The sequence below is a fragment of the Vitis vinifera genome, chromosome 14, assembly GCF_030704535.1.
Source record: "Vitis vinifera cultivar Pinot Noir 40024 chromosome 14, ASM3070453v1".
Classification (NCBI taxonomy): Eukaryota; Viridiplantae; Streptophyta; class Magnoliopsida; order Vitales; family Vitaceae; genus Vitis; species Vitis vinifera.
Window position 1 is genome coordinate 6,755,419 of NC_081818.1, and position 26,579 is coordinate 6,781,997.

At 31.3% G+C, this 26,579-nt stretch overlaps 2 protein-coding genes across 2 annotated transcripts; both read left to right on the forward strand.

Annotated features, from left to right (window-relative positions):
* The first annotated feature begins 2,726 nt into the window (after positions 1–2,726).
* Positions 2,727–5,435, forward strand: LOC100255432 (trihelix transcription factor GTL2). Its single transcript, XM_002272753.5, has 2 exons — positions 2,727–3,335; positions 3,794–5,435. Exons 1-2 carry the CDS (start codon positions 2,893–2,895, stop codon positions 5,196–5,198), a joined length of 1,848 nt encoding a protein of 615 aa, XP_002272789.2. The 5' UTR covers positions 2,727–2,892; the 3' UTR covers positions 5,199–5,435.
* A 12,936-nt stretch (positions 5,436–18,371) lies between these two features.
* Positions 18,372–26,489, forward strand: LOC100241803 (serine/threonine-protein kinase Nek2). The gene is made up of 15 exons (XM_010661589.3): positions 18,372–18,542; positions 19,501–19,638; positions 19,768–19,834; positions 19,985–20,050; positions 21,196–21,242; positions 21,356–21,401; positions 21,552–21,632; positions 21,732–21,774; positions 21,860–21,909; positions 22,004–22,085; positions 22,221–22,270; positions 23,506–23,579; positions 23,889–23,940; positions 24,660–25,106; positions 25,577–26,489. Exons 2-15 carry the CDS (start codon positions 19,553–19,555, stop codon positions 26,252–26,254), a joined length of 1,869 nt encoding a protein of 622 aa, XP_010659891.1. The 5' UTR covers positions 18,372–18,542; positions 19,501–19,552; the 3' UTR covers positions 26,255–26,489.
* The last annotated feature ends 90 nt before the right edge of the window (positions 26,490–26,579 follow it).

Genomic DNA, 26,579 nt, shown 5'->3' on the forward strand with positions numbered 1-26,579 from the left:
TTAGGATGAATACTAAGATATGTGGAAGAAGCACATGGTCCTAGGTTTGATTTCTGCCGCTGATTTAGAGTTCCTTAACTTACCTGGTGTTGGTTGCCATAGGCACAGACAATATCCTGAGGTTTGGTCTTTGGTCCCTATGGAGAGTCCAAAGGGTTCGGTCATGGAAGGTTTCTCGGTTATATATATATAAGAGTGTATATTTAGATTCGAGGGTGAGAAACATTAGATGGATTGCACAATTCTTTATCAGAGGTAGGAGATAAGATGGGTATGGAGTCCGCTTGGCACATTTCAAGAACCAGAGTGCAGCTGGGAAGAGGAATTTCCTTTACAATAGTTATAGCATATTGGGTTTGCGTCCTAGTTGGAGATGATTATTTTCTAGGCAGTGTTTGGGTGTTTGGAGATTTAAAAACATAGACAAATTTAAGCTAATATGAGGCTCTCTAGGATATGATATTTTTCTTAAATGAAGGGAATTTAGGTTTGTTTGATGAGGTTTTAAAAAAACAATCCTTAAAAAAAAACAAAAAAAAAAGTTTTGAGAAATTTTCTTTTATTTTTTTAAGGAAATTTACGTATAAAAATGAACTATTTTCGACTTGTTTTTTTGTAAGAACATGTACTTATTTACAATGCAAAGACTTTGGATCTACTCTTCAAAAAAATTTAAATTTTGTAATACTTCAAATTTTTTTGAATAGGTTTTAGAATTATAAATTTTTTAATATAATTTTTTTAGAGTTCTTCTATTTTATATAAAAGTTAATGCTATTTATTTTTTTTATTTTAGAAATAGAAAAAATAGGAATTGCATCCCAGAGACTTAGTGGGTATTTAGTAAATCAATTTAATAATTTAATTTAAGTTAGTGAGTAAATTGGGTTTGTTTGGTAAAATAACTTAATGGTATTACTTAAAGTCAAAAATAATTTTAAATAATAAGAAAAAATAATTAATTTATTTTTAAGTTCATATTTTTATTTTTACCTTTTCACACTTATTTGTGTTAGTTATTTCCATTATCTTTTTTGTTATTTTATAACTTTCATTATTATTTGATCTTTTTTTATCTTATTTATAATCTATAAAAATAAATATGTCAATTTGATGATTTAGAGTAAATTTTAAGTTAATTTTATCAAACTACTTTAATGCTTAATGTAAAAATTAAGTAATAAATATTAAATTTTACCAAACACCCTAATATAACGCTTCGAATTTGTATGATTTTTTACGACAACTTATATGTTCAAAGAAAAAAGATATTACATAATCATATGCTCGACATTATTTTGATAAGCCAATTTTTACCCTAACACCCAAACTCATACGTATGTGGACGGGTAGGCCCACAAGTTTGTATCAAGAGTAGTCTTCCATGAAAGACACCATGTAGGTTATGGACAACAAACGGGTTGGGCCTTTTAGGCCTCCAACTCAAAGCCCAACTCAAAGTCGACCCCATCTACTGAATTGCAGACCTAATTTGGTGTATCATGTATGCACCCACTGCATACGTAAAGAGTGCACACATGAAACACAACGCTAAATTTTTCAAACTTGTAATTTAAAACGTTTTATAAAAAGACATGATACCCATCCCTTCATCTTTCTTCCAATCCAACTCCATCTTGAAAGTTGTAGGGAGGAGGGTGTACGTTGCCGTGTCCAAATTATCATCTCTTAAATCACTACGTTTCTCTGTTTTGTACCGCCAAACACGGTGGCAAGTGACCCCCAAGCATTAAAACCCTCAAAATCTAATATTCCAAAAGATCTCCTTACATTATTGAAATATACTATTTTTTATACTTATTGAAAAATACACCATTAATTCAATAATACCATATCCACAACTTGGGTCGCTAATATCATATATGAGATTTCATTTGTTTGCATCTTGATTTTTGTTACGTCTACTTGAATTTGTTATATATCTTCGATGATCCGAATTCGAAGTTTGAAAACGAATTGATTCGAGTCTTAGAATTTTTCGTAAAATGTTAATGGTTGAAATTTGAAGTCGGAGTGGTATCGATTTGGTACGTGAATATTTTCTTATTCCAAAAACATTGAGGCATTTAAAAACAAGCTCAAATCTCAAAAATTCCTGACAAAACCTGAGGATGATAGAGAGAGAGAGAGCACAAAATCCGGAAAGAAGAGGGGGCAGAATACAAATACCAGAAAATAGCCACGAAAAGAGAAAGATGATAGGCAAAGGCTCAAGGGGAAATATTCCCTTTGTTGAGAAAGTGGCGTGGGGCCAGAGAGGATTTCAAATTTACAATTGACTTTGAGTGTGATGAAAAATGATCCGAAAATGGAAGGGCCCCCATTGGGGTGGAGGAAAAGGGGGAAACCAACTCGGGGGTGGTATGGGAAAGTTGCCATCGCAATCCCTTAAATAATTGGTCCCCAGTGTCTGCATGTTTTCACGTGTCCTGCTCTCTGTTGCCGTTAATTGCACCATCATGAGCAGCAGCTACTGCATAGGATTCTAAGGACCATGATACCATAAATATAAAACTTCTTTTTTATTTTTATTTTTTTCTTTGATCAGTATCATTTTCTTGTGTCCAATCCTGGATGCAAGACAATTTGGGCACGTGCAACTCACGGCCCAATGAAGAGAGGAACAGTACCCTTCACTTGTCTGTTTGGCTGGAGGGTACCCTACACCCCCTCACTTCCTTTTCAGTTTTGAAAAGGGTCATTGCTAGAATACAAAATCCTTGATGAATGAGAGAGAGAAGCTGTTATTTTTATTTATTTTTTGGGTTTTTTTAATTCTTTTTTTTTTTGCCATTTTACAGTGAACTAACTAAGGGAGGAAAGAGAGAGAGGGGGTAAAGAAAATTAAGAGAAAGAAAGACACAAACAAAGATGTTTGATGGAGTCCCCTCAGACCAGTTCCACCAATTCGTAGCTGCAGCAGCAGCAGCTGCGGCTTCTTCAACAACTTCACAGTTGCAGCCTCCTCCTCCTTCTCTCTCTTTTCCTCTCCATGTATCCTCCTCCACCTTCCCTAGCTTTGATCTTTACCCTTCCGGTAGTGGTGGTGGTGGTGGTGCTGCTGCGGCTGCTCACCAACCCCTCCAAGTCCCCCACCTTCTTCATCCATTGCACCACCACTCTTCTGCACCCCACAAAGATGATCAAGACAAGGAAGAAAACGCCTTGGTTTCTATAAATTTGGAGCCGCAGAAGGAGAGATCCATGCTTGACCTCATCAATCCCTGGTCCAATGATGAAGTGCTGGCGCTGTTGAGGATCAGATCTAGCATGGAGAATTGGTATCCAGACTTCACTTGGGAACATGTGTCAAGGTCACTTCACTCTATATTCCATTCCGCGTTTCACTATATCTATATACATATGTATACATACACCTTCCATATATCAGGAGCTCCCTCTTTCTCTCTTGTTATCAATTGAACATGAGGTGAAAGCTGTAGCTAGGGTTTTTGCATCCCTATCTATCTATCTATCTATCTCTCTATATATTAGTGTGTTTCATATACATATATAGGAGCTCTAAATCTTGGAGGTCTGAGATGCATATGATTGAGGAGTTTCTGTTTGATTAATTAATGGATCTTCAGCAATAGTTTCTTCATGAACTTAACCCCAGCTTCCTTTGTAGGCCAGCAGGATCTTCAATTATATTTGTTTACTCTCTCTTTCTTCTCCTCTCACTGTATATTTTATTTGTGTAGAGTAAAATGGAAGCCGATAATGAGGTGGAGTTGGTTTTTTTTTGTTTGTTTGTTTATGGTGGGAACAGGAAGCTAGCAGAGCAAGGGTTCAAAAGGAGTGCTGAGAAGTGCAAGGAGAAATTTGAACAAGAAAGTAGGTACTTCAACACTACTATGAATTACAGTAAGAACTACAGGTTTTTCAGTGAGCTTGAAGAACTGTATCATGGTGAGAGCCCTCATCAGCAGGATGTGGCTGAAAAGAATCAGAAGGTGGTCGAGAAACCAAATGAAGAAGACAGGAGTTTGGAAGAGGATTCAAGAAATGAAACAGTGGTGGGAAACCCATGTTTGGAAACTGAGAAAGTGGAGGATAAATCCAAGGGCAAGAAGAGAAAAAGGCACACCCAGAACAAGTCGTTTGAAATGTTCAAGGGCTTTTGTGAGGCTGTTGTGAGCAAGATGATGGCCCAACAAGAGGAAATGCACAACAAGCTTCTTGAAGATATGGTGAAGAGAGATGAAGAGAAGACGGCGAGAGAAGAAGCTTGGAAGAAGCAAGAGATGGATAGGATTAACAAAGAGATTGAGATTAGGGAGCATGAACAAGCCATTGCAGGTGATAGGCAGGCTACAATCATTGGATTCTTGAAGAAATTCACATCGAGTAATCCTGTGGAAACCCCATGCTTTGGCAATAATGAAGGTGAACTTTCTAAGGTACCAAGCAGGTCCAACCCACCAACTTCACCTTCCTCAATTCTCCCACAAAACCCTAATCCCACATCCCATCTCAGTCCCCAAAACAAACAGCTGGAAGCACCTACTTCATCCAGGAAGGTTATAGTACCCCATCAAAACCCTTGCTCTTTGACCACCCCAACCAACCCAAATGCTCCCATTGATGAAGCCCAACCATCTCAAAACCCTACTTCCATGGTCCTAGAGTCCCAAAACCCCAATTCCCTCAACACCCAAAAGAGGCCATCAGCACCCACTTCATTTCCATCCATTACTGATCACAGAGATCAAGAACTTGGGAAGAGATGGCCAAGAGACGAAGTGCTGGCACTGATAAACCTAAGATGCAGTCTAAATGTAGAAGACAAGGAAGGCGCAAAGGGGCCTCTATGGGAGAGAATATCACAAGGGATGCTAGCTCTGGGGTACAAGAGGAGTGCAAAGAGATGTAAAGAAAAATGGGAGAACATAAACAAGTACTTCAGGAAAACCAAAGATGTTAGCAAGAAGAGATCACTTGACTCTAGGACATGCCCCTACTTTCACCAATTAAGCACTTTGTACAGCCAAGGAACCCTGGTAGTACCCTCCTCCGAAGCCCCAGCCCCGGAAAACTGCTTGAATTCATCGGAAAACCACTCATCATTACCGGAAAACCAAGTGGGTGGATCATCCAGCAATACCAATATGCATGCTGCAGATGAAGGTGAGGAGAATGCGGCTCAACTACCAGCTTATGATTTCAAATTTTAGTGTTGGTTTTGGTGTGTTATGCTTCCTTATAAGTTCATATAAGCAACTTTTTTTTCTTTTTCTTTTTGGGTTAAAAACATTGAGCACTAGAACCCTATATTTGCCATTATTTTCCTCTACATATATTTCATGGAAGACATAAATACATACATGGGCATATAATTGAATTTGTCCTGGTGCACCGACAAGTATGTATGAGAAATAGAACCAGCAATAATAAGAGGCATGGTTGGCACATATACCATTGTTATTTTTACTCTTATTTGTGCTACTTCAGGAGAAATTGTTTGCCATATATGGAAGAGACACTATTTGGAACTCTTCACTGTTCTTTACCATATAAAATAAAACAATGTGGGGAGATGATCCTCTTTCAGCTAAAACAAAAACTTAAAGAAAAAGGGGGGTTTGTATTCTAGCTACCACCATACACCTGCTTGGAATTTATATATAAATATTGCTTCTCACAAAATTTCTTTTTTCAAATCAAATCTTCACTACCCATGAGACAAAAAAAAAGAAGAATTATATAAACCCCAGTGGGGATTCAAATCAAACCCTAATCATGTTTTATTATTATTTTTTTTCAATAGAGATGGATAGATATTTTGAGGGCAGATTGGTTTTAATTTTTACAAAATAATAATATATTCAATTAGTATTTATTTTTTGGCTGAATATAAAAAGTCAAATATTTTTATTTTTTTTATTCAGATAAAAGTAACGTGTTATTATCTTATAATATCAAATAAGATAATAAAGTGAACTTGTTATCAATAGATTCGATTTAGTTGTATTGATTGATATCTAATATATTACATTTAAGTGAATAAAAAAATTAAATATTTTGATTTTTTTTCTATTTCAGTCAAAAATTAAATACGATCTTGTATGAAAAAATTAATGAAAAACGAATCCAAATTTGGATATAAACGGATTTTAACTAGTTTTAATGGGAATAAGTATTTATATTTATTCTCATTTTTTTAATAAGTAATTTAAACAATAATTAGAAAAAGAAATAAAAAATATTTCATTGTTATTTTTTATTCAAGTATTTCAAACATGCCCTAAAAGTTAAACACCCCCAATCACCCCAACCATGTCTAGTCTTAAGAAGTGTGATATGGTTATATATTTTTTATTTATTTATTTATTTTAACTAAATAGACAATAAATAAATATTTACTATGCATGCATGTTTGTTAAATAATAATTAAAAAATAATATTTTAATATAAAATTAGGATATCGTAGGGCCTTCATAGATTCCTAAAGAATAAAAAGTACAAGAGACAAACATAGTTAAGAGAGAAAGCAAGAAAGAAGGGTTTTTAGTTTTTAGTTATAATTAATGTGGCATGGCAAGTTTAGGTGATTAATTATTGAATTATGTCTAGGAGAAAAATGAAAAAGTCAAAAAAAAAAAAATCTCCACCGAATTGATGCCTTTGGCCATGATTCATGAGGGGGAAGAGGTGAAAAGGGGAAGTGGAAATAGCAAATTAAGAAGAAAAAGAAACTAAATAAAATAAATGAGGATGGGTAAGAAGGGACCCACTCACATGAGGGAGGGTGCATGGGGGAGATGAATGACTCCAAAACTGGGAAAGGGCGTTATCTGAGGAGGTGGGGGTGGGACCCCCACATGGCTAGCAGATTCACATTGATAGACTGCCACACATCAACGTCACATGCGATGGCCCATTGCCTCTCTCACTTATCCCTCTCTCTCTCTCTCTCTCTCTCTCCATCTCTCTCTCCTTTCTAATTCATCTTCCTTTTGGTTTTCACTTCACGCCCCCACTCCTCAATATTCACTCATCCATCAACTTATCACCCATCATGTCCTTTTGATTTTCCCATTTTAAATTGGGTCCCGCTAATGTAGGAGGTTCCTCTTGATCTCTCTCCCCTTTCTAATTCATCTCCTTTCAGTTTTCACTTCACGCCCCCATTCCACAAGATTCAATCATCCATCAACTTATCAACTATCATTTCCTCTTGATTTGCCATTTGTAATTGGGTCCCGCTAATGTTGGTTCCCATTGAAAATAAACACCTATCCTATATATACTATATTATCAAATGTATACCTTTAGACTTTATTGTTTCATATTTCATATCTTTATCCTACTCTTTTGTTATTTAATTTCGTACCTTATTTCATTCTTTTATACTTCTATCTTATTATTTATATCTTTATCCAACTTTTTACCTACTTTTGATAGTGAAAATTAAGAATTCCATCTAACTGACAATTATAAGTAATAATAAAAATAATGGAGGAAGGAAGAGAGAATATAAACATCGATTTCAGTGATTGTACTTAATCTCGATCTACATCTACTCTGCTCAAACTTCAATTAAAAGTCGAAGTTCCACTTATTAAGAGTTCAAATCAAATCCTTTGATTTTGTACACTTTCATTATTAGTTCCAAGACTTTCAAAAATCCTTAAAAAATGTCACATTCTTAAGTTCCTCAATTAATACCTCTCTCGTGACAAAACCTCAAGTAATGCCTTACACTTGAATTTTTCCCTTGTATGATACCTCATACTTAAAGTTTACCTTCACAAGGTTCAAAAGATTAAGCTTACAAAAATAAAAATTTATGGTTTACAATTTTATTCAATGGATATGACATAAATTAAGTGGGTATTTGATAAAACTTAATCTTATTATTTGATGACTCAATTTGACATTAAGTTAAATTGTTCTCGAGTTGTTGACTTAAAATTCATTATTTCTATTTAATTTTAAGTATTAATGTTGTTTGATAAAATTTATTCTAAATTATTAAATTGATATATTCCCTATCATTAATTTTAATTAATATTTATACTTTCACTAATATTAAACAATAAACTTACTTTTTAAACATTCAAATATTACAGGTATATAAAATAGTTACAAAAATATTAACTATAAAAGATGTGAATGCCGGTTATAATTGTAAAATATACTCTCACTAAACATGAGTACATGAAAAAAAAATTAAAAACAAATTAATTATTTTAACTTAATACTTAAAGTTATTTTTCTACTTTAAATTATAATATTAAATTATTTTATCGAACATGCTTAATATACTTAATGACTTAAATTAAGTCATTAAATTGATTTACCATAAATGAAAATTTGAGCTCAATGGATAATTCAACAAGGTTCTCTATATGTACAATACATAAAGTATAGAACTTTCATATAAGAACAAGACTGTCAAATCATCCATTAGATACAAATAAGTTTGATTAGTTAACCTTTTGATTGAACAGACTCACTAGTCGAAGGCACAAAGCACAAGAGGTGACCGTGAGTCACTGAGCTTGACCAATTGAGTCACCAATTCTATTGATTGAGTTAATAATTCAACCTATGATCATTGATGAAGGATTTTGGCAAACCACCCCAACCAATTGACCAGGCAGTTGACTGGCCTCCCCCTTTGTTTTTGATATCTTGAAAAATATGTAAGTTTTAGTGCAAAAAGAAAAAAAAAATATTAAGAACAAACTAGTTTTGAAAAAGCCTAGATTTTTTCTATAAAAAAAAATAGATCAAAATTGTAGAAGTATAAACCATAAATTTAATTATACAATTTATCTTTCACTTTCCCGATTGACATTTTTCTTTAGGTTATTTGATTAAAAGAGCTTAAATAATTCATAATTTGTAAATTTAACGCTCTAATTTTTTTCTAACCTAAAAAATATTCATTTTTGACAAAAATATTATTTTTTTTTCTATAAAAATAATATTTTCTTTTAAAATTTACATGTAAATAATCAAAATATTGAAGGACGTTTTTATTTACTTGTTTTAATGGAATAATTTTTGAAAAAGTCTCATTCTAATAATTAAACTATTTCATAACGTATAATTAGATGCTTGTATAGAATAGATCATATGATGAGAAATATTATAAAATATAAATATATAAGGTTAATTACATTTTATCCCCTCAATTTTTTATGGGTTTTATATTTTGTCACCTCACATTCAAAACTTAATACTTTGTTCTCCAAATTTATTAAAATACAATACTTTGCCCCCTAAAATTATTAAAAAATCAATAAATAATTTGTTAAGTAAAGAAAATATGCTAAAATGTAAAGAAAAATGGTTGAAATACAAAAAAAGAAAAAGAAAAAAAAGACATTTATTACCTAATTTTCTAAGCTGTCATAAAATCACAAATAGTCATGTGAACATATCTTTGAAATAAAAAAATAAAATTGATAATTATTATATTTTGAAAGCATTTGAGAAATTTTACTTCATGACTATTAATTCAAAGTTGCTTTTGCTCAATTTCAAAATAGTGTTGGAATCAAATTAAGAAAAAAAAGATCAATCACTTTTATAATTTTATGAAGTGTTTATAATTTAGGGTAAAGTGTTAGTAGTTAATAAGTTTAGATGACAAAATATCGGTTTCGAGTGTGAAAGGATAAATCGTAAAATATACTAAAATTGAGGAGTAAAGTATACTCAACCCAATATATATTAAATAATAATCTCTTAATTGAAAATTTCTTTTCAAATTGGACACACCCCGTGATCAACAAAAGAAAATAATATAAAGTCAAAACCTTGATTTGATTAAGACACCAATCATATTCAAAGTCTGAAGAAAATTCAAATTTTTTTAGTCAAAGTACAAACTCTCTAACTTTGAAGATGATGCAAGTGATAAAGAGATAAAAGCAGGAATTCAAAATTTTAATCAATTTTAGTCTTAATGAAGGTGGATGATGATAAGATCAATGGAAAATGTAACATCAAAAGCTTTGAAATAGCAATGGAAACTTTGACAAATAAGACATTTAAAGAAAAATAATAATAATTGAGGAGAGATGTTATCAAACTACTTTCTAAGGGTTTGGAATATTTTGATATATTTTCTCAAGATTTTTCAAAATGTTTTGTTTTGGGTGCTTTTTCTAAAAGGGGTTCTTTCTTTAAGCAATTTTATTAATAGCTTTTATATCAAAAATATTTTTATAAGGAATAAGTGTAAAAAAGGAAAAATTGTCAAAGATGTCCTATAACAAAAAATAATTTAAAAATAAATATTGGCACCTACCAATTGTGACTTAAAGCATCAATTCAATTCTCTAAATTTGTGAAAAACAATTTTTAAAATTTCTAATTCTATATGCTTGGAAAACACTTCTTTTTCTCTAAGTATGAAAGTTATTACAAATTTTAAAAAGACAAGTATTTTTCATTCAAAGTGAATTTTGGAAATAACTAAAAGTAAGGGCATGTTTAGCAATTATTTTCCAAAACTATTTTCCATTTTCTTAAAAAAAATACATTTGAAAATCAAAAATTATTTTTTTAGGGTGTTTTTAAAGGACTTTTTTTTTTCCTGTTGTTTTCATTTGTTTTCTTAGGGCTATTTATATATATATATATATATATATATATATATATATATATATATATATATATAGAATGATTAAAAATAAAGTATTACATATAAAATTTATTTTAAAAAAAAATAATAAGTTAAAAATATTTCATATTCTTAAATAAACTTTTATTTTATAAAATATTATAGAACAGTTTTTAAAAACCATATTTCAAAATAGTTTTAAAAAACAATTACCAAATAAGGTCTAAAGCTTTCGGGTTACCTTTTAAAATATTCAAAAATCTCGATTGGTTGTTTTTTTTTCACTTCAAGTTATGAATAAAACTATGAATATGTGTACCATTCTATTTTCATAGTACAAATGTTTTGACCTTCGTTTTTACGAAGAAAAAAAAGAAGAACAAAGATATAAGAAATAACTTTATTCTAAAATAAAAAACCATATTCTTTATGATTGTTTTAGAAAGAAATAGAAACTAGAAATACATTCTTTTTTTATTATTATTATTTACCTTTTTCTAGGAGAGAAATGCTCATAAAGAGAAAATGAATTCTCAAAAAGAGATTTTTTTTTTTTTAAATTTTAATAGTAGCAGTTTTTGGGTAATTTTAAAACTCCTAAAAATTATTCCCCTATTTTCTCATGTATTGGGTCGGATTAGCTCATTTGGTCACCCAAACCTGACCTAACTCGTATAATTTTTCACGCAAGAATGGGGGCGAAAGAAAAGAAAAAGAGAAGGACAGAAGGGCAAAAATAATACATTTTTCTGTCTTTTGTCTTGGAGCAAAAATGTTCAATGACTTTACTTTGGATAAGGATAAATTTACAACTTCTATGATTCTATCATTAAATATAAAAAAATAGAATCCATATCCATAATGGGTTGGTTCAATTATTAAACAATAATTGAACCAAACAGGGCTTGATAGTGCTCTATAGTGGGCTGGGCCAACGTTTGGCCAACCCAGACCCAGACCCAGTCCAAGAAGTTGAGAAAACGCTTTCCATTGAAACTAAAATTGTAAAAACACAATGACAAGACTTTCCATTTCGAAGAAAAACACTGTGACCAAACCTTTGACAACTCTCCCAAATTCAACGACACTAAAAAGTAAGAATAGACCACAGCATTTTCCTTTCTTCTCACGTCATTTTCATTGTGGCCCCCACCTTCCTTACAAAATTTTGGTCCGGGCTTAGGCCCAATTTGAGTCCAACGAAAATGGGCAAGCCCAAACCCAGCCCATATAAGGAATAGTGGGTTGGGGCCCAGCTTGAGTTAGTGTAGCTCTGTGAAGTCATAAGTGTGAAGTTTAAGCCAAACTCAACTTCAAACCTTAAAAAGGTTGGGCCCAAACCCAGGCTGGCCCAGTAACATTAATTTGGTAGGCCTGAAAATTGACAATTTGACACTCACTCCTCCCACTTCTCTTAATTGAAGTTAATTCTTTGAGGACATGTACCCACAAAGTCATCACTAGGCTTTGAGTGCTTACTATCACTTTCATCTCCAATTTGAAAAAGGTGGCACTCCCCTTGATGTCTATAGGTTTAATACTTGCCCAAATTTGGGTCTAAAATCTCACTAAACTTAGCCAATGAAGATTTTTCAATGAAAAAAGTATCCATTTTGAAAGGTATTATATAGTAACAAAGCAATAAATTTGTTCAACAATTTGTCCACTTGTGAAAGGGTAAAATTTATGTTCATTATCGTTTAAGCGAGCTTTTATAGTATAAATCATCTATTTGCATGTGCCCGTTAGCATCTTATAGTTGTTTCTCAATTATTTTGGCAATATCTTGAGTTAATAATGTGATTGGTTCAAGCATGATATTGAGATCGTTGATATAGGCCATATCTAGCATGTTCAATTCTAGGATGTAGTCTTTTTATCCTTTTAGGGAAAGTTGTAACTTTTAACCATAATTTACTCTACTCAAAGATGACTTATGCATGTACATGGTTCACGAGTGATGATGACGATGTTCCTTTGTTGATAGAGATTGACTTTGTGCTCTTTGTGCAATTGTGCAAAGATTGAATAAGGGCTCGGGGATGTATTTGATTTTTCTTTATCATTTTGTTGAGTACTTTAACCTTTTTCTATCATTGCAGTGTGTAGTTGTACTAAATGAGGTACTCTTCGGCTCTATATACTAATGACCAATAATAATAATTTACTCATTACGATTATACATCGATTTAAAGTTTATGCATAGAACTAGCAAGCAAAACTCTTCTGAGAACTTGGACATAAATATGTAAACATCAAGAAAGGGTCAGATGTTAAGGTGCGATGTTTGTTTATGAATTTTCCTATTTTGAATTCATCGATGATATGTTGTATGAAAGACAACTCTCAAATTATTACGCTAATAGTATATGTTATATAAATTTTCACAAAATTAAAAATATTTATAGATTGTACTTATTAATTAGCACAATTTAATAAAATCTAAATAAGTCATAATCTTAAATGGAATTCAAGATATACCATTGACACATTTAGAAACAAGCTAAGATTAAAAAGGAATTTAACCTCATGATCATTAGTTACACAAATAATAATTATCCAACCAAGAATGTATATGGGATATGCCTCTTGGGATGTTCCAATCATCATGTGCCCAAAAAGGTAAATAGACAAAGTAGCCCCACCCCACAATCATGTGCTCTTTATCATCAAGGAAACACTTCTTCTCAAAAGTAGCCCATTATTTCTTGTCTTCTAGTTCCCTTGTGTCAAACCATACCAAAATTGACACCTATCTTTATAGGAAATAAATAATTATATGGCTTCTATGATTTCCACAAAAAATAAAAAATAAATAAATAAAATTCAAACTCAAGTTATGCCATTTTAGATTAATTTTAAGGCATGTTTGGCTTTTGAGAATTAAATTTCTTTTTTTCACTTTAACTTTTTTTTTTTATTAAAAGAGCTTTTTATTTAACAAAAAGTCATGAAAGACAGGCATATCTTATTATATATTAAAATTTTAAATAATTATTTTAAGTTTTTGGATGTTTTTATAATAGCTTGAAATTTGGATTTTTTTTTTGTTTTTTTTATTAAATTTTAAATAAATATTTTTTAAAAATGACATGCACCTCACCTAGTTTAAGTGTACTCCTTCAATTGGTTGTGCTTAATAGTGTATTTAATAATATTTTTATTTGAATTGTTTTTAATGAAATCTTTTTTTTTTAAGTGTTTTTAAAAAAATTAGTCTATCTTTTTTCTTTTTCCAAACAACAATACCAATGATTTTTTAATATTACAAATAATTTTTCAAAATTTTAAAAGTATTTCATAAATTTTATCAAACACTTATAATTCGTTTTGACCATATTTTTAAAAACTATTTTAATTTCTCATGTTTTATTTTTATTTATAAAAATTGATTAAAACAATTTCTATTTTTTTTAAATGTTTTCTATTTTACTTTATTTTTAAAAATTATTTTTAGATGACAACAACCAAATAATATCATAATTTTTTTAAAAATAGTTTTTAAATCACACAATCAAATAGACTCTTAAGGCGCATTTGATAGTGATTCTAAAAAATATTTTTTGATTTTTTTAACACTTAAAAATTTTTATCTTTCAAATATTATAAATTTTAAAAATACTTTTTAAAATAACTGACAGACACATTTTTAAATATTTTTTTCAAAAATAAAAATACTTTTTAAGTTAAAAAAAAATTTCCAATAATCATTATCAAAAAGACTTTAATAAGACTTATAACGTGTAAAGCCTTGTAACACTTTTATATCTTAATATATATATATATATATAAACCTATTACCTTTATCCTATATTTGATTATTAAACATTTAAAAAAAAAACAAGAAAAGTTAATAAATTATTTTTATATATTTCTTCAAATTTATTTCACTCTTTTTTTTATTTCTTTATATATAAAAAATAAATAAATTTAAAATACATCTATTTCCAATTAATATTAATTATATTTAATTTTTTTATGATAAATTAAACATGAGAAAATTCTTCTTTTTTAACAATTTTTTTTCTTTTTTCAACTTGGAATTTTTTATTTCCCAAAAAATCCTTGTCCTTGAGCACAACAAAAAAATCATCAAAATTATTGGATTATGCAAATGTCGATAAACAAAAAGTGGGAATCCCTATGATTTTTTTGGCTTATGAGTTGAAACTTGTTGCCTTCTCTTCTTAGACTTTAGTGGCTATGCATGAGCATGGATATTCGGAACACGTTCACATTTTTTAGAAAAATATTATTAAAATAAATTATTTAAAAAATAAATATAAAATATAATAATTTTAAATTACAAAAATACAAAAAATAAATACAAAAATATAATACTATTGGCTCACCCTTTTTATGCCAAACTTGTATTTTAAAAATGAAAGTTTAGCTTTATTTCATAAATATAAATTTTATGGGAAATTCAATTGGACATAAATTAAGATATTATTAGAATAATTTTCATAGAATGGTTTTTTCTTTTAAAATAATAATTAAAGATTTTTTTGATAAATGTTTTCGTAAATAGTTTTTTAATTATTTATAACAAAAACTAGGAAAATACTTTTTACATCAAGAAAATAGAAAATTAAAGTTTGTTTAATAACTATTTTCTGTTTTTTTTTAAAATAATTTGTAGTTATTTAAAGTTGTTTTCATTTGTTTTTAAGAACCGTTTTAAAAAATTATACAAACATGTATAATAATTAAAAATAAAGTAGACATAAAAATTATTTTAAAAATATATTTAAAAATATTAAAAACATGTTAAAAACATTTAAGGTGTTCAGATAGACTTTTATTTTACAAAACATTAAAAAACAATCTTCAAAAAGGGTTTTCAAAAACTATTTTTCAGAACTATTTTAAAAAGTAATCTTATTTTTTGTTCTTGAAAACAAAAATATGATATTTTCATAAAATATTTTCTTAATTATTTTCACTTTTATTTTTAAGAGTGTTTAAAAAAATAATAATACAAATATATAGAATGATTGGAGATAAAATATCATGTATAGAAATTATTTTTAAAAAATATTTAAAAACATAAAATAAATAAATAAATAAAAACATTTCAAGGATCCAAATAAATATTTATTCTATAAAATATAAAATAACATGTTTAAAACATTATTGAAATCAATTACCAAACATGTTTAAATTGTTGTACTAGTCCAAAAGGGGCCTATAAACAGTGACCCACCAAACCTAAACCAATTTGTTTATTAATCCTTTTGCCCTAAAATTTCGGTGGAGGTCTTAACTAAAATTTAATAATTTGACATCAATTTCATCATAACACCCTAACAACTTTTATCTGACTACCCCCGCCTTAAACAACCACAACGTTGTGTTACAAATATTTTCAAATCCATTTCATTGATCGGAAATGGTACTACTGGTGTCACCTGTCCCAAAATGAATGCATAATTCCTCTTTGGAATTGGGGAGAACCACCTTAGTTGGTGTATGTAGTAATAATATGACTTGTATATTTCTTTAAGAGTTATTATTTGGGTGATCCATCATCGGGTTTAAAAAACGACATTGTTGTACTCCATCAATCCCTTTCCCAATACGAGGCTCTCACAAATTGAATCTATGATATTGACTTTAATATCAGTTCTTAGATCGAACTTTAACCATCTTATCAGAAAATCAATTGGTGATCAATGAAGATAAATCAAACCTTTTATGATATTCGATATCACATTTTACGGGCTTATTCTAAGAATCATTATTTAAGTGATTCATTATTGAACTTAAAAGTGTTAAGTCTCGGAAAATTTGTCTTTGCAAAAATTATTTACCACCAATTTATTTTATTTTAATTTTTTACATTTTTTAGGTACATCTTGGAGAATTATTGTAATGGAAATGCTTGTAGCTTTTTTTTATGGGTAAAACCCTTTTAGTATTTAAATATAAGTCAATTTTTTTATTTAATGATTATTTTTAAAAGTAAATTTTTAAAGCTCTATCAAAAATTAATTCATAAAATTTTCAAATGTCACATTTAATTTTTTATTTTTTATTTTAAAATAAATAAATAAATGGTGGTAAAGTTCAACTTGACCTGTCAAATACATCTCTAGGACATGCTAGTTGCTATCAAGTCTATAATAAAATTATATATCCAAAATAATAAACAAATAAATGAAAAAGTTAATAATTATTATTATAATTAATAAAAAAAGATATAGGGATGGAAGATGAAATGTAGACCAACCAAAGCGCGTCCACAAGACTCTGTCCGGTCAAACTTCTTTATTTCTTTCTTTATTCATCACTATTAAAAGAATAATAGAGGGCATTTTAGTCATTAAAATAATGCGTACGCTCGTGAAACAGTAGTCCGTTGCAGACGGCGTGGGATCCACGATGCTTCTTTTGGTCGGCCCCTCTCATTCGTCGCTGCCGCATTCACCCATTATTACGAAAAAGCCCCTCTAAAGCCGACTTATTTACCTCCCCCCGCTCCCTTCTTTTGTCTTTTGCAGTCTTTTTCACTGCCGTTCTCTTTTTCCTCCTCTCACAAGACTCTCAACACAAAGTAGATATCATCCTTTAATAACCCCATCAATCTCTCCTTTTCTCACAGGACTTTCAAGGTGGGCTTCATAAATATTTTTCTTTATTCTCATTTATTTACATATCCAAAATTTGGTGGGTTGCCTTTAATTATTAATTAATTAATTATTATAAATTTTATTTAAATATAAAAATTATTTATCAATTTTTAAAAGTAATTATCATTTATATTTTCTTCATTAATTCTTTTAATGACTCGCCATAAAAATGGATTTCAACCCTTTATTTCAAGACATTTTTTGTTATGTTAATTTTTTCTTTGGACCACGAGATTTCCCGACAAAATGAAACTTAATTGTATCTTTAAAACTTTATTAAGATTTTATTTAATAGTAATTTTTGGAAGGGTTTTTAATTTTTTTAAGGTTTAAATTTTTTTAATTTTCAAGTATCAAAAATATTGAAAGTGCTTTTAAAAATCATTGCCAAATACGCTGTAACTTTGTTATCCATTTTTCTCTCAAATATTTTCATATTTTTCTTAAATGCATAATTTTATTTCCAATTTTAACATATTTTTCTTTTAATTTTTGTTTTTTTTTCAAAATTATCATATATTTCCTAAATATTGATATTGAATCAGAATACTTTTTATTTATTTATAAATAAATTCATTTAGAAAATTGGGAAAGGGATGATTTTATTATTTTATTGTAAAAATAGTTTTAGACTATGTTTGGTTACCAAAAATTTTGAGGTAAAATGCAAAGGAAAAAAAGGTGAAAAAAAAATAAAAAATAAGTTTTAAATTTAATAAATTGTTTTTATCCATTTCTTCAAATTCATTTTACTTATTATTATAACAAGATTAAATAATTTGAAAATATATAAATTTCAAATTAATTTTAATTATATTTAATTTTTTATATAATAAAATCAAATATGAGAAAATAATTTTTTCGTAACAATTTTTTTTAATACACACTAAACATTGTTATAATATTGCCTCAAAGTATATTTACAAATATGATAAATCACATCATATCTTTTATATGTACTTATTATTTATACATGGTCCGATTTTTTTTTTTTAATTTAAAATTTTCCATATATTTTTAATTATCTGTTGGTATTATTTCTAATTTATATATAAATAAATACTTTTTTTTTTTAAAATAAGAAGGAAAAAGGGAAATTGGTAATGGTAATTATGAATAGGACAATAGGAGTAGAAATGGACAGTAGGTGTTGGAGTATCTCTCACATGTCAGAACTGAGAGGAACCGGAGATGCATCTCCATCTTCCACTTCTACTACTTCTGCTTCTGCTACCTCTTCCTTCTTCACTTTCTCTGCAAATGTAGTCGTCTCTCTCTCCCTCTCCTCTTTCTCCTTCTGCATTCAGGTACTTTCTTTTTCTCTTCTATTTTCTTGCATTTTCCTTCTCAATTCCGCATTTCCCCCCTCTTCATTCACTCCAGTTTCGCACTACTTTTCAAGCCATTTTACTTCATATAAAACGGAATTACGTGTTTTTTTGGAGAAGGCGCTTTAACTGGAGCCAAACAGTTCTCCCTCTGAGGCTCCCGTGAGTGACGCTTTCGTTTTCTCATGTCCTGAACAGTGAATTTTTTTTGAGATTGAAGATTTCCTTTCGTTTTCTCGGCATCCAAACGGAGCATTGCTTTTTTTTATGGAGTTTGAGGGTGCATTTGCCGTTTTCAGTGTCTATTCAGTGATTTACTTCTCTATTATCTTTTTTCCTTTTCCTTTTTCTAATTTTTCTCTTGTTAGAAGTGATGAATCTGCGTCTCGGTTAGGTTGTTTGTGATACATGTTGTGGATTTTCTCTGTGATTTCATTTTACACAAACGCTCGATTTTAATATGAGAAATCTGTGGTCTGAAACGGCTTCATTAGTTTGACATCTTTTGCTTATGCTGTTTTCTATTTGCTGAGAGAATGTGGGATAAGAAAGAAAAATGATGACTTGGAAGATTGGATTTTTTCTTTTCTACTTTGCTCTGTTTCCCGGGCATGAAACTTATCCATTTCTTTCATTCTTTTGTTAAAATTTGTGTTTATGTATACAATGTGGCATCATAGACTTGTACTTTTGTTTGATATTTGGGGAACTTTTATATCCTTATGCCATATAGATTCCATTTTCAGTTGTTTTGTTTGCATTTAATAGTTTTTAATGAAATATATTCCAATTTATTCTACTGTGAATATGCATTTCTTGGGTAGCTTCATTTATGATTCGCTTGCTTTCTTTTTCGTTGTTCCTCTCAAAATTTTCTCATGTTTACACACATTTGAGTATTTTTGGTATAACAGATGATTTTGTGAATGTGTGATAGGACTAGATCCTTTTGGTCTATATCTGAGAAAGGGGAAGTAATCATACACCACATGGAGCAATACGAAATACTTGAGCAAATTGGGAAAGGGGCTTTTGGTTCTGCTCTTCTTGTGAGGCATAAGCATGAGAAGAAGAAGTGAGGATGAAACTAACACATTCTTATTTTTTCTATTTTTGTATATTTGCTTGATGTTACTGAGTGATGGTAACATTAAATCATATTTGCAATTGGTTTATTATGTTTTACTTCTTTTTTAATTTTAAGGTATGTCCTGAAGAAGATTCGTCTTGCTCGCCAGACTGATAGGACCCGCAGATCTGCGCATCAGGAGGTTCTTAGTCTTTAAATTGATTCCTCTTAATGAACTAATTAGATTAATATGTGCCAGTTAAGTTTTGAAAATTGAACACCAGACCCTGTACCAGTTCTTGAACCTCTGAGGTGGTATTTTATAGACTAACCTTTTTCCTGCTCTCTGTAGATGGAGCTTATTTCTAAAATGCGGAATCCATTCATTGTTGAGTACAAAGATTCCTGGGTGGAAAAGGTCAGAAAATATTATGTATTCTTCTCTCCTATTCTGGACTGTGTTCATCTAATACCGGTTTCTGTTTCCATCCTTTTCTTTCTTTATTTATTTTTTTTTCATTTGTTTTTTAAATGATCTGCATGCACATCTGTTTCTGGTCGTGCTTTTGGTTCTTCTTCCTTTTTGTATTCTTTCCTTGAAGTGCTGATGGTTACTGTAAGTCTTCCTTGTTTACCCTAGTTAAGTTGTTGCTCTTGACATAATGAAACTGAATGGAATATTGTTAACTACATTGGTAAGATATATATATATATTTTGATTATAATACATATAAAGAAATTATAGAAAGAGCTAACTAAGGCACACCAGAGTACACAGATGGTTTACAAAGGACATTAAGCAGAAAGATTAGAAAAAAAATAAAAAAAATTAGAACAAGTAGGGCATGAAACCTTCTCACTCCTGTCTTGAACCTAACCAATCAATAAATTCCGTCATAGACATAGATATCTGTTCTATACAATGCATAACACATTCCAAAAAATTATGCATGAAGAAAGAATTTGATAGATAGTTCCAAATTTTCCAAATTTTTAAATGCCCTCTGAATTTTTTCAGGCCAAATTGTCCAAAAAAGACACAAGGAGCCATCAGCCATGCTCTTTTTCACCCCTTCCTGACATAGAACCCATTCAAACTTGCAACATTGGTCTCACTGAAAAGTGGATCACCGATTTATCCCAAACATAGAGAAAACCAACTACCACAAAATTCTTGTTGACGCGCAATGTAAAAACATGTGATCAACGGATTCTTCTTCCTTGTGTACCCCTGTGTTGTTAAGATATATGCCCAAATTCTTTGGGTTAGATTATTTTATTTTTTGTTATTCTTCTCAATTCTCTTATGGGAAAGATATTTGGGTATTCGATACCATCTTTTTGAAGATGAGAGAGTTCAGTGGTAATCCATGATAACCATAGGACCTTTGATGGATTACCCAAAATATGCTAAATGTTTTATTACCATTCTATTGCAGGATTTGCGTTTTGACTTTGTGTTTAATGCCAGTTTTGGGCTTTATTAGTTATGACACTAAAGAATTTCATATGGCAAATTATTGTTTGGATTTGCATATGATGACATAAATCTTTTCTGTTCAGGGTTGCTATGTGTGCATTATTATAGGTTATTGTGAAGGAGGAGACATGTAAGTTCCCTTTCTTGCTGAAATTAATATTTATGGAATGGTGGATTCATCTGCTTTGACTTAAAGCCTGTTGGAACCTCAGCCATTTTTGTCATTTCTTTCATGTCATACAGGGCTGAAGCTATAAAGAAAGCCAATGGCGTTCTTTTCTCTGAAGAGGTTTCTATATCTTTTCTTTTCATTTTCCCTTCTGTAGCAACGTTGATTTTATTTTTCACCCTTTTTGCACAGTTTTTGCTTTTATGCATTACACACCTATTAACCTGCTAGTCCTTTACACCTGATTCTTAAACATTGAACTGTATGTAGAAACTCTGTAAGTGGCTTGTTCAACTTTTAATGGCACTTGAGTACTTGCACATGAATCACATCCTTCATCGCGATGTTAAGGTTAGCAACATCTTTGTGTGTACTTGGTGGAGATATTAATTATCACTGTCCAAAATCTCTGGAGCTCTTTGTACTGATAGTGTTTCATGATTCCTTCAGTGTTCAAACATATTCTTGACAAAAGATCAAAATATTCGTCTTGGTAAATGATACTGTCCTCCTTTTTTCTGATTCTCTTCTAGCATATAAAAACTTTTACTAAACATGAGTGGTCAATGCTGGTGCAGGTGATTTTGGACTTGCCAAAATGTTGAGCTCGGATGATCTTGCCTCCTCTGTAAGTAATGTGGTTGAAAAATTCAATTTGTTTTCCAAGTTCCAGGCTTTGTATAATCTGTCTCATCAGCAAGGAGTATTGTCTTTTTGTCCAGATTGTGGGAACACCCAGCTATATGTGCCCTGAGCTTCTTGCTGATATACCTTATGGCTCAAAGTCAGATATTTGGTCATTAGGTAAATATGCATAATTATGTAGACATAGTGCATATATGTTGTGCGATTATGTGTTTTAGTTATTTGGCTTTGATTTATTTTGTAATTCCTTATCTGAATATGAAAATTTACAGATCCTAAAAATCTGTGTTCCAGGATGTTGTATATACGAAATGACTTCTCATAAGCCTGCATTTAAAGCATTTGTAAGTTCCCAACCTGAATTTCTGTAGGCATTAAGTAATATATTGCTTTATAATGACTGTTCTTCACTATCTTCTGATGCACTAATCTGTTACTATCTATATGATGGTGACACTGCTATTTTCCTAATTTTCCATATTTCACTTTCATATTGGTGTTGCATATTGATTACAATGTTTGTGTTATTAGAATTATTCTACTTTGTTCTTTCCATACCCAATGGTGACATGGTTTTTCCTTGCCTGGTTGGACCAAGCATTGACTAGGCAAAATGCCTTATGGACATGTATACTGCAGTTCGATTTGCTCTTGCTGGTTGCTCATATGTATTCTTTAGGCACATGAGTTCTTCAGCACCTGATTAGATTAATGTTATCAAACATAGACTAGCGATGCCTGTTCTAAAGGCCAGGTCACAGGCTAGACCAGTTGACTTGCGGCGGCTTCTTTTTTTACTGGACAGACTGGCTAGTCCAACCTGGGTTTGGTAACACTGCATTTGACACATTTAAACTTTCATGAGCTCATGGTCTCCATGGTCATTAATGGGGTAATCATATAGGTCAAAATCAAGGTGATCCGAAGTTCATTGAAATTGCCAACATTAAGAAAAATTCCTAGTCCAAAATAACCTAATTATCCTCTGTTCTGTACACTCTTTCTGACATTTATCACTAATGTGCTATTATGTTGATTCTTTTAAAGATGTTTCCTTTCTATAGATGTTTGCTAGTCTATGCTTTGCCTAGGGAGGAACTATAGTCTAGATTCTGTGACTGAACAGCAAACATCTTGCATTCTTCTTGGACACTGATTTTCTTGTTTATGCTCCTTTCCATTACATACACATGACTTGCATATATCTGCTTAAATGCTTTCAGTTTCATTTAAGTATCAGTGACTTATAACTATGGCAGTTCCATTAATAAAAATAGTTGTGGTATTGATTTGTCATTGAGTTATGTTGAGCTTTGGGTAAATGCTTGATTAACAATTTGATATAATATGACAGTTCATGTCATAATAAACTATCACATGAATATTTTCTCTCAGAACTGCAAAATTTTCACAAACCCTTGCTTTCATGAATGCCATTGCCATGGAATCTTATGATAAATAATTGTCACACTTCCTACATTTCTCTTGTGCCTTTAAAGTTTCAACTATATTTTTTATTGTGTTACAATGACTTAACTGATACATATATTTTTTTTCTTAAACTCTGTTTTCTGAGCAGGATATGCAAGCGCTGATCAACAAAATAAATAAGTCTATAGTGGCTCCACTTCCAACTAAGTACTCTGGTGCATTGTGAGTCCTATTGCCACATAATTTTTGTCACTACCCTCTGCCAGTTAGTAAGCTAGAACTTGCATAACAAGTACATTAATCAATCAAGGGACTTGTTCTCAAATCAAGTATGTTAAATGATTCAAGATTGATTATGAGAAAAAGGTAATGCAAGGTTAAGTGTTGCAACAACATAATGTGAGATAACCTATTTTTAAGGCTTGTGACGTTTTCATGTTTTGTTTTTCAGAAAACTTTTCCTTTTCTATGCAGGCTAGCTTATCTAGTGTTATTTTCTTATCTGATTTTTTTTCTCACTTCTGTTTTCAGTCGGGGTCTTGTTAAAAGCATGTTGCGGAAGAACCCAGAACTGCGGCCAAGTGTATGTGCTATTTTTATTCTACATTTCAAACATGAAATCCATCTATAGGGATTGAGTGATCTGCCAAAAAATTTATAACCTAAAATCTCATAACATAATATTCATTCTATCCATCATTTTTTTTGTTCTCTAGTTATAGCTACACCTAACCCATTGATAATAACTATGTGCTGGATCTTGCTGTAGGAGTGCCGTGGTTGCTATCACTTAATTAAAAAATTACAAACATTTTGTAATTACGACTTCTTTACCTCAGTCACTATTTCCCATGGTTATAGTCAGTTTACCTACCATTCTGCTGTGACGAATGTTATTTTTTAAATTGCCAGTCTCCATGGTTATTCCCATGCCTATAAACGATGTTATGCCAACACATGCCTTTTTGTTATCTTAAATTTTCATAATATCTCGCCAAATATTATTGTTTTACTTCTTTTTTGCATCAAGGCAAAAAAGGAAAGAAATCAATTATTTTTCTTGCTTCTTAAAATTATTTCTGGAGATCAGAACCAAATGCTGCCTAATACAACTGGCATTTGTTTGGTAAAATGATTACAATACCTTTTCTATTGTGCTGTGGCATTTCTGATTCTCAATTGACTGTCAATTGCAACATTTAGAGGGAAGCCTTTGGTTTGTGTTTATTTGCATTTATGCTCCTATGTTTATGCATTTTTGAGAGATTTATGCATTTTCTTATTTGAAATTTGTCATGACAGGCTGCAGAGCTGCTCAGGCACCCGCACCTTCAGGCTTATGTCCTTAAAATTCATCTTAAATCTAATAGCCCTAGGTATAATACTTTACCTATTTGCTGGTCTGAACCCAATCACTCAAAAAAATTTAGATTTCCAGAGCCAGAGGATGCCCCTATTTCAACGTACAGAGAGAAGAGGCAGTCTTTTTGCAATGACAGGAATTTGAATCCAAGTATATCTGGAGCTGAGCAAGACTTTTTGAGTTCTGCCCAAAGAAAACATAGTACCCCAGTTTGCCTGAACCAAAGGTTGGTAGAAATATCTTTTGGAAGCACCCATGAAGAGACAACCATTATTAGGTCTGTAGCTTCAAAAAGTACAAATATCACAAAGACTCCAAGACTGACTCCAGCTAAAGCTTCAGCCACACCTAAGAGATGGACGGAGCCATCAAAAGATCGTGAACTGGTAAGCTCATGTTGAAATTTAATATCTAGAACTCAAGCAGTTAGTTTTCTAAAAATTGATTGAAGTGAACCCTGGCAGAATATATATAGTAAAGATGGTTATCATGGGAAAAGTTCAAAGATTAAGCTTTTGAAATGTAGATGATATTTCATCTTTTAACTATTTTATGGAAGCTCTCTCTCACTCTCTCTCTCTCTCTCTCTCACACACACACACACTCGATTCACACAAATAATAACTGATTGAAATGCACAAACTAATTCATTAAGCTCTCAGAACCAACTCTCTCTCTCTCTCTCTCTCTCTCTCTCTCTCGCACGCATACACACAGACATGCGCTAACTAATTCATTAGACAAGCTTAAGCTCCCGGAATTATCACTCGCTTGGTAAATCCTGCTGTTTTACAATCTCTATTTTCACCAGATGTTATGGTTAAAGTTTCTACATCCTGTATGCCTTTGTTTGCAGTTTCGAGCTTCACAAACTCCTGTGAAAAAATCTGCCCCAGCAGCTCGCAGAGCATCTCTACCATTGCCAAGGAGATCTACAGTTAAAGAATCCGCTTGCAGGTCCAAGATTGGTCTCCTTCACCACATAAATTCCCCAGATGTTTCTGTCAATGCCCCTCGAATTGACAGGATAGCTGAATTCCCATTGGCTTCATACGATAGTCCCTTCTTTCCTGTTCCAAAAACTTCATCAACCTCAGCACAAGGCTCCTCTAACTCCATAATTGGTGATCATTCAATCACGAAGGATAAATGCACAATTCAGGTTTGTGAAAGAGCTCTTGCCAGGCTGAGTTTCACTAATGCTTGGCCAGTAACTCAAGGCACCATGTTTGAGGTGGATGGGGAGGATGCAGGTAACTGCTCTGATCAAAATGCCACAGCTGGTGCATCAAGCCAGGCCTCATCAGACTTACGCCGCCGTCGATTTGATACCTCATCGCACCGGCAGCGTGCTGAGGCTTTGGAAGGGTTGCTAGAATTTAGTGCAAGATTGATGCATGAGGAAAGGTATGAAGAGCTTGGGGTTTTACTGAAGCCATTTGGGCCTGGAAAGGTTTCTCCTAGGGAAACTGCTATCTGGTTAACTAAGAGCTTCAAGGAAAATACAGGCAAGCAGGAAGATCAGTGTCCATGAACAGCTGACATCAGTACTCTAATTGTTTCTGTAACAAATTTTAGAGTTGGGTCTATAAATTTTCATTATGTGAAGGCACCAGGCAGAGGCTAATGTCTAGGTTATAATTAGATTTTCTTGTTTTTTCTTAATGAAGTTTCCCTTGTAGCAATTTTATCATTTTCATTGAAGTAGACATTCTGTATCTGAATTCTTAGTTTGGAGAATGAGATGGGGGTTACTAGTTGTCAGGAAATTGCATTTGAAAAATTATGACTTTAAGTTAAATGGCAACACAGGCCTGTTGTAGGGTTATCAGTGATTGCCATGGCAACCCAGTTGTGCC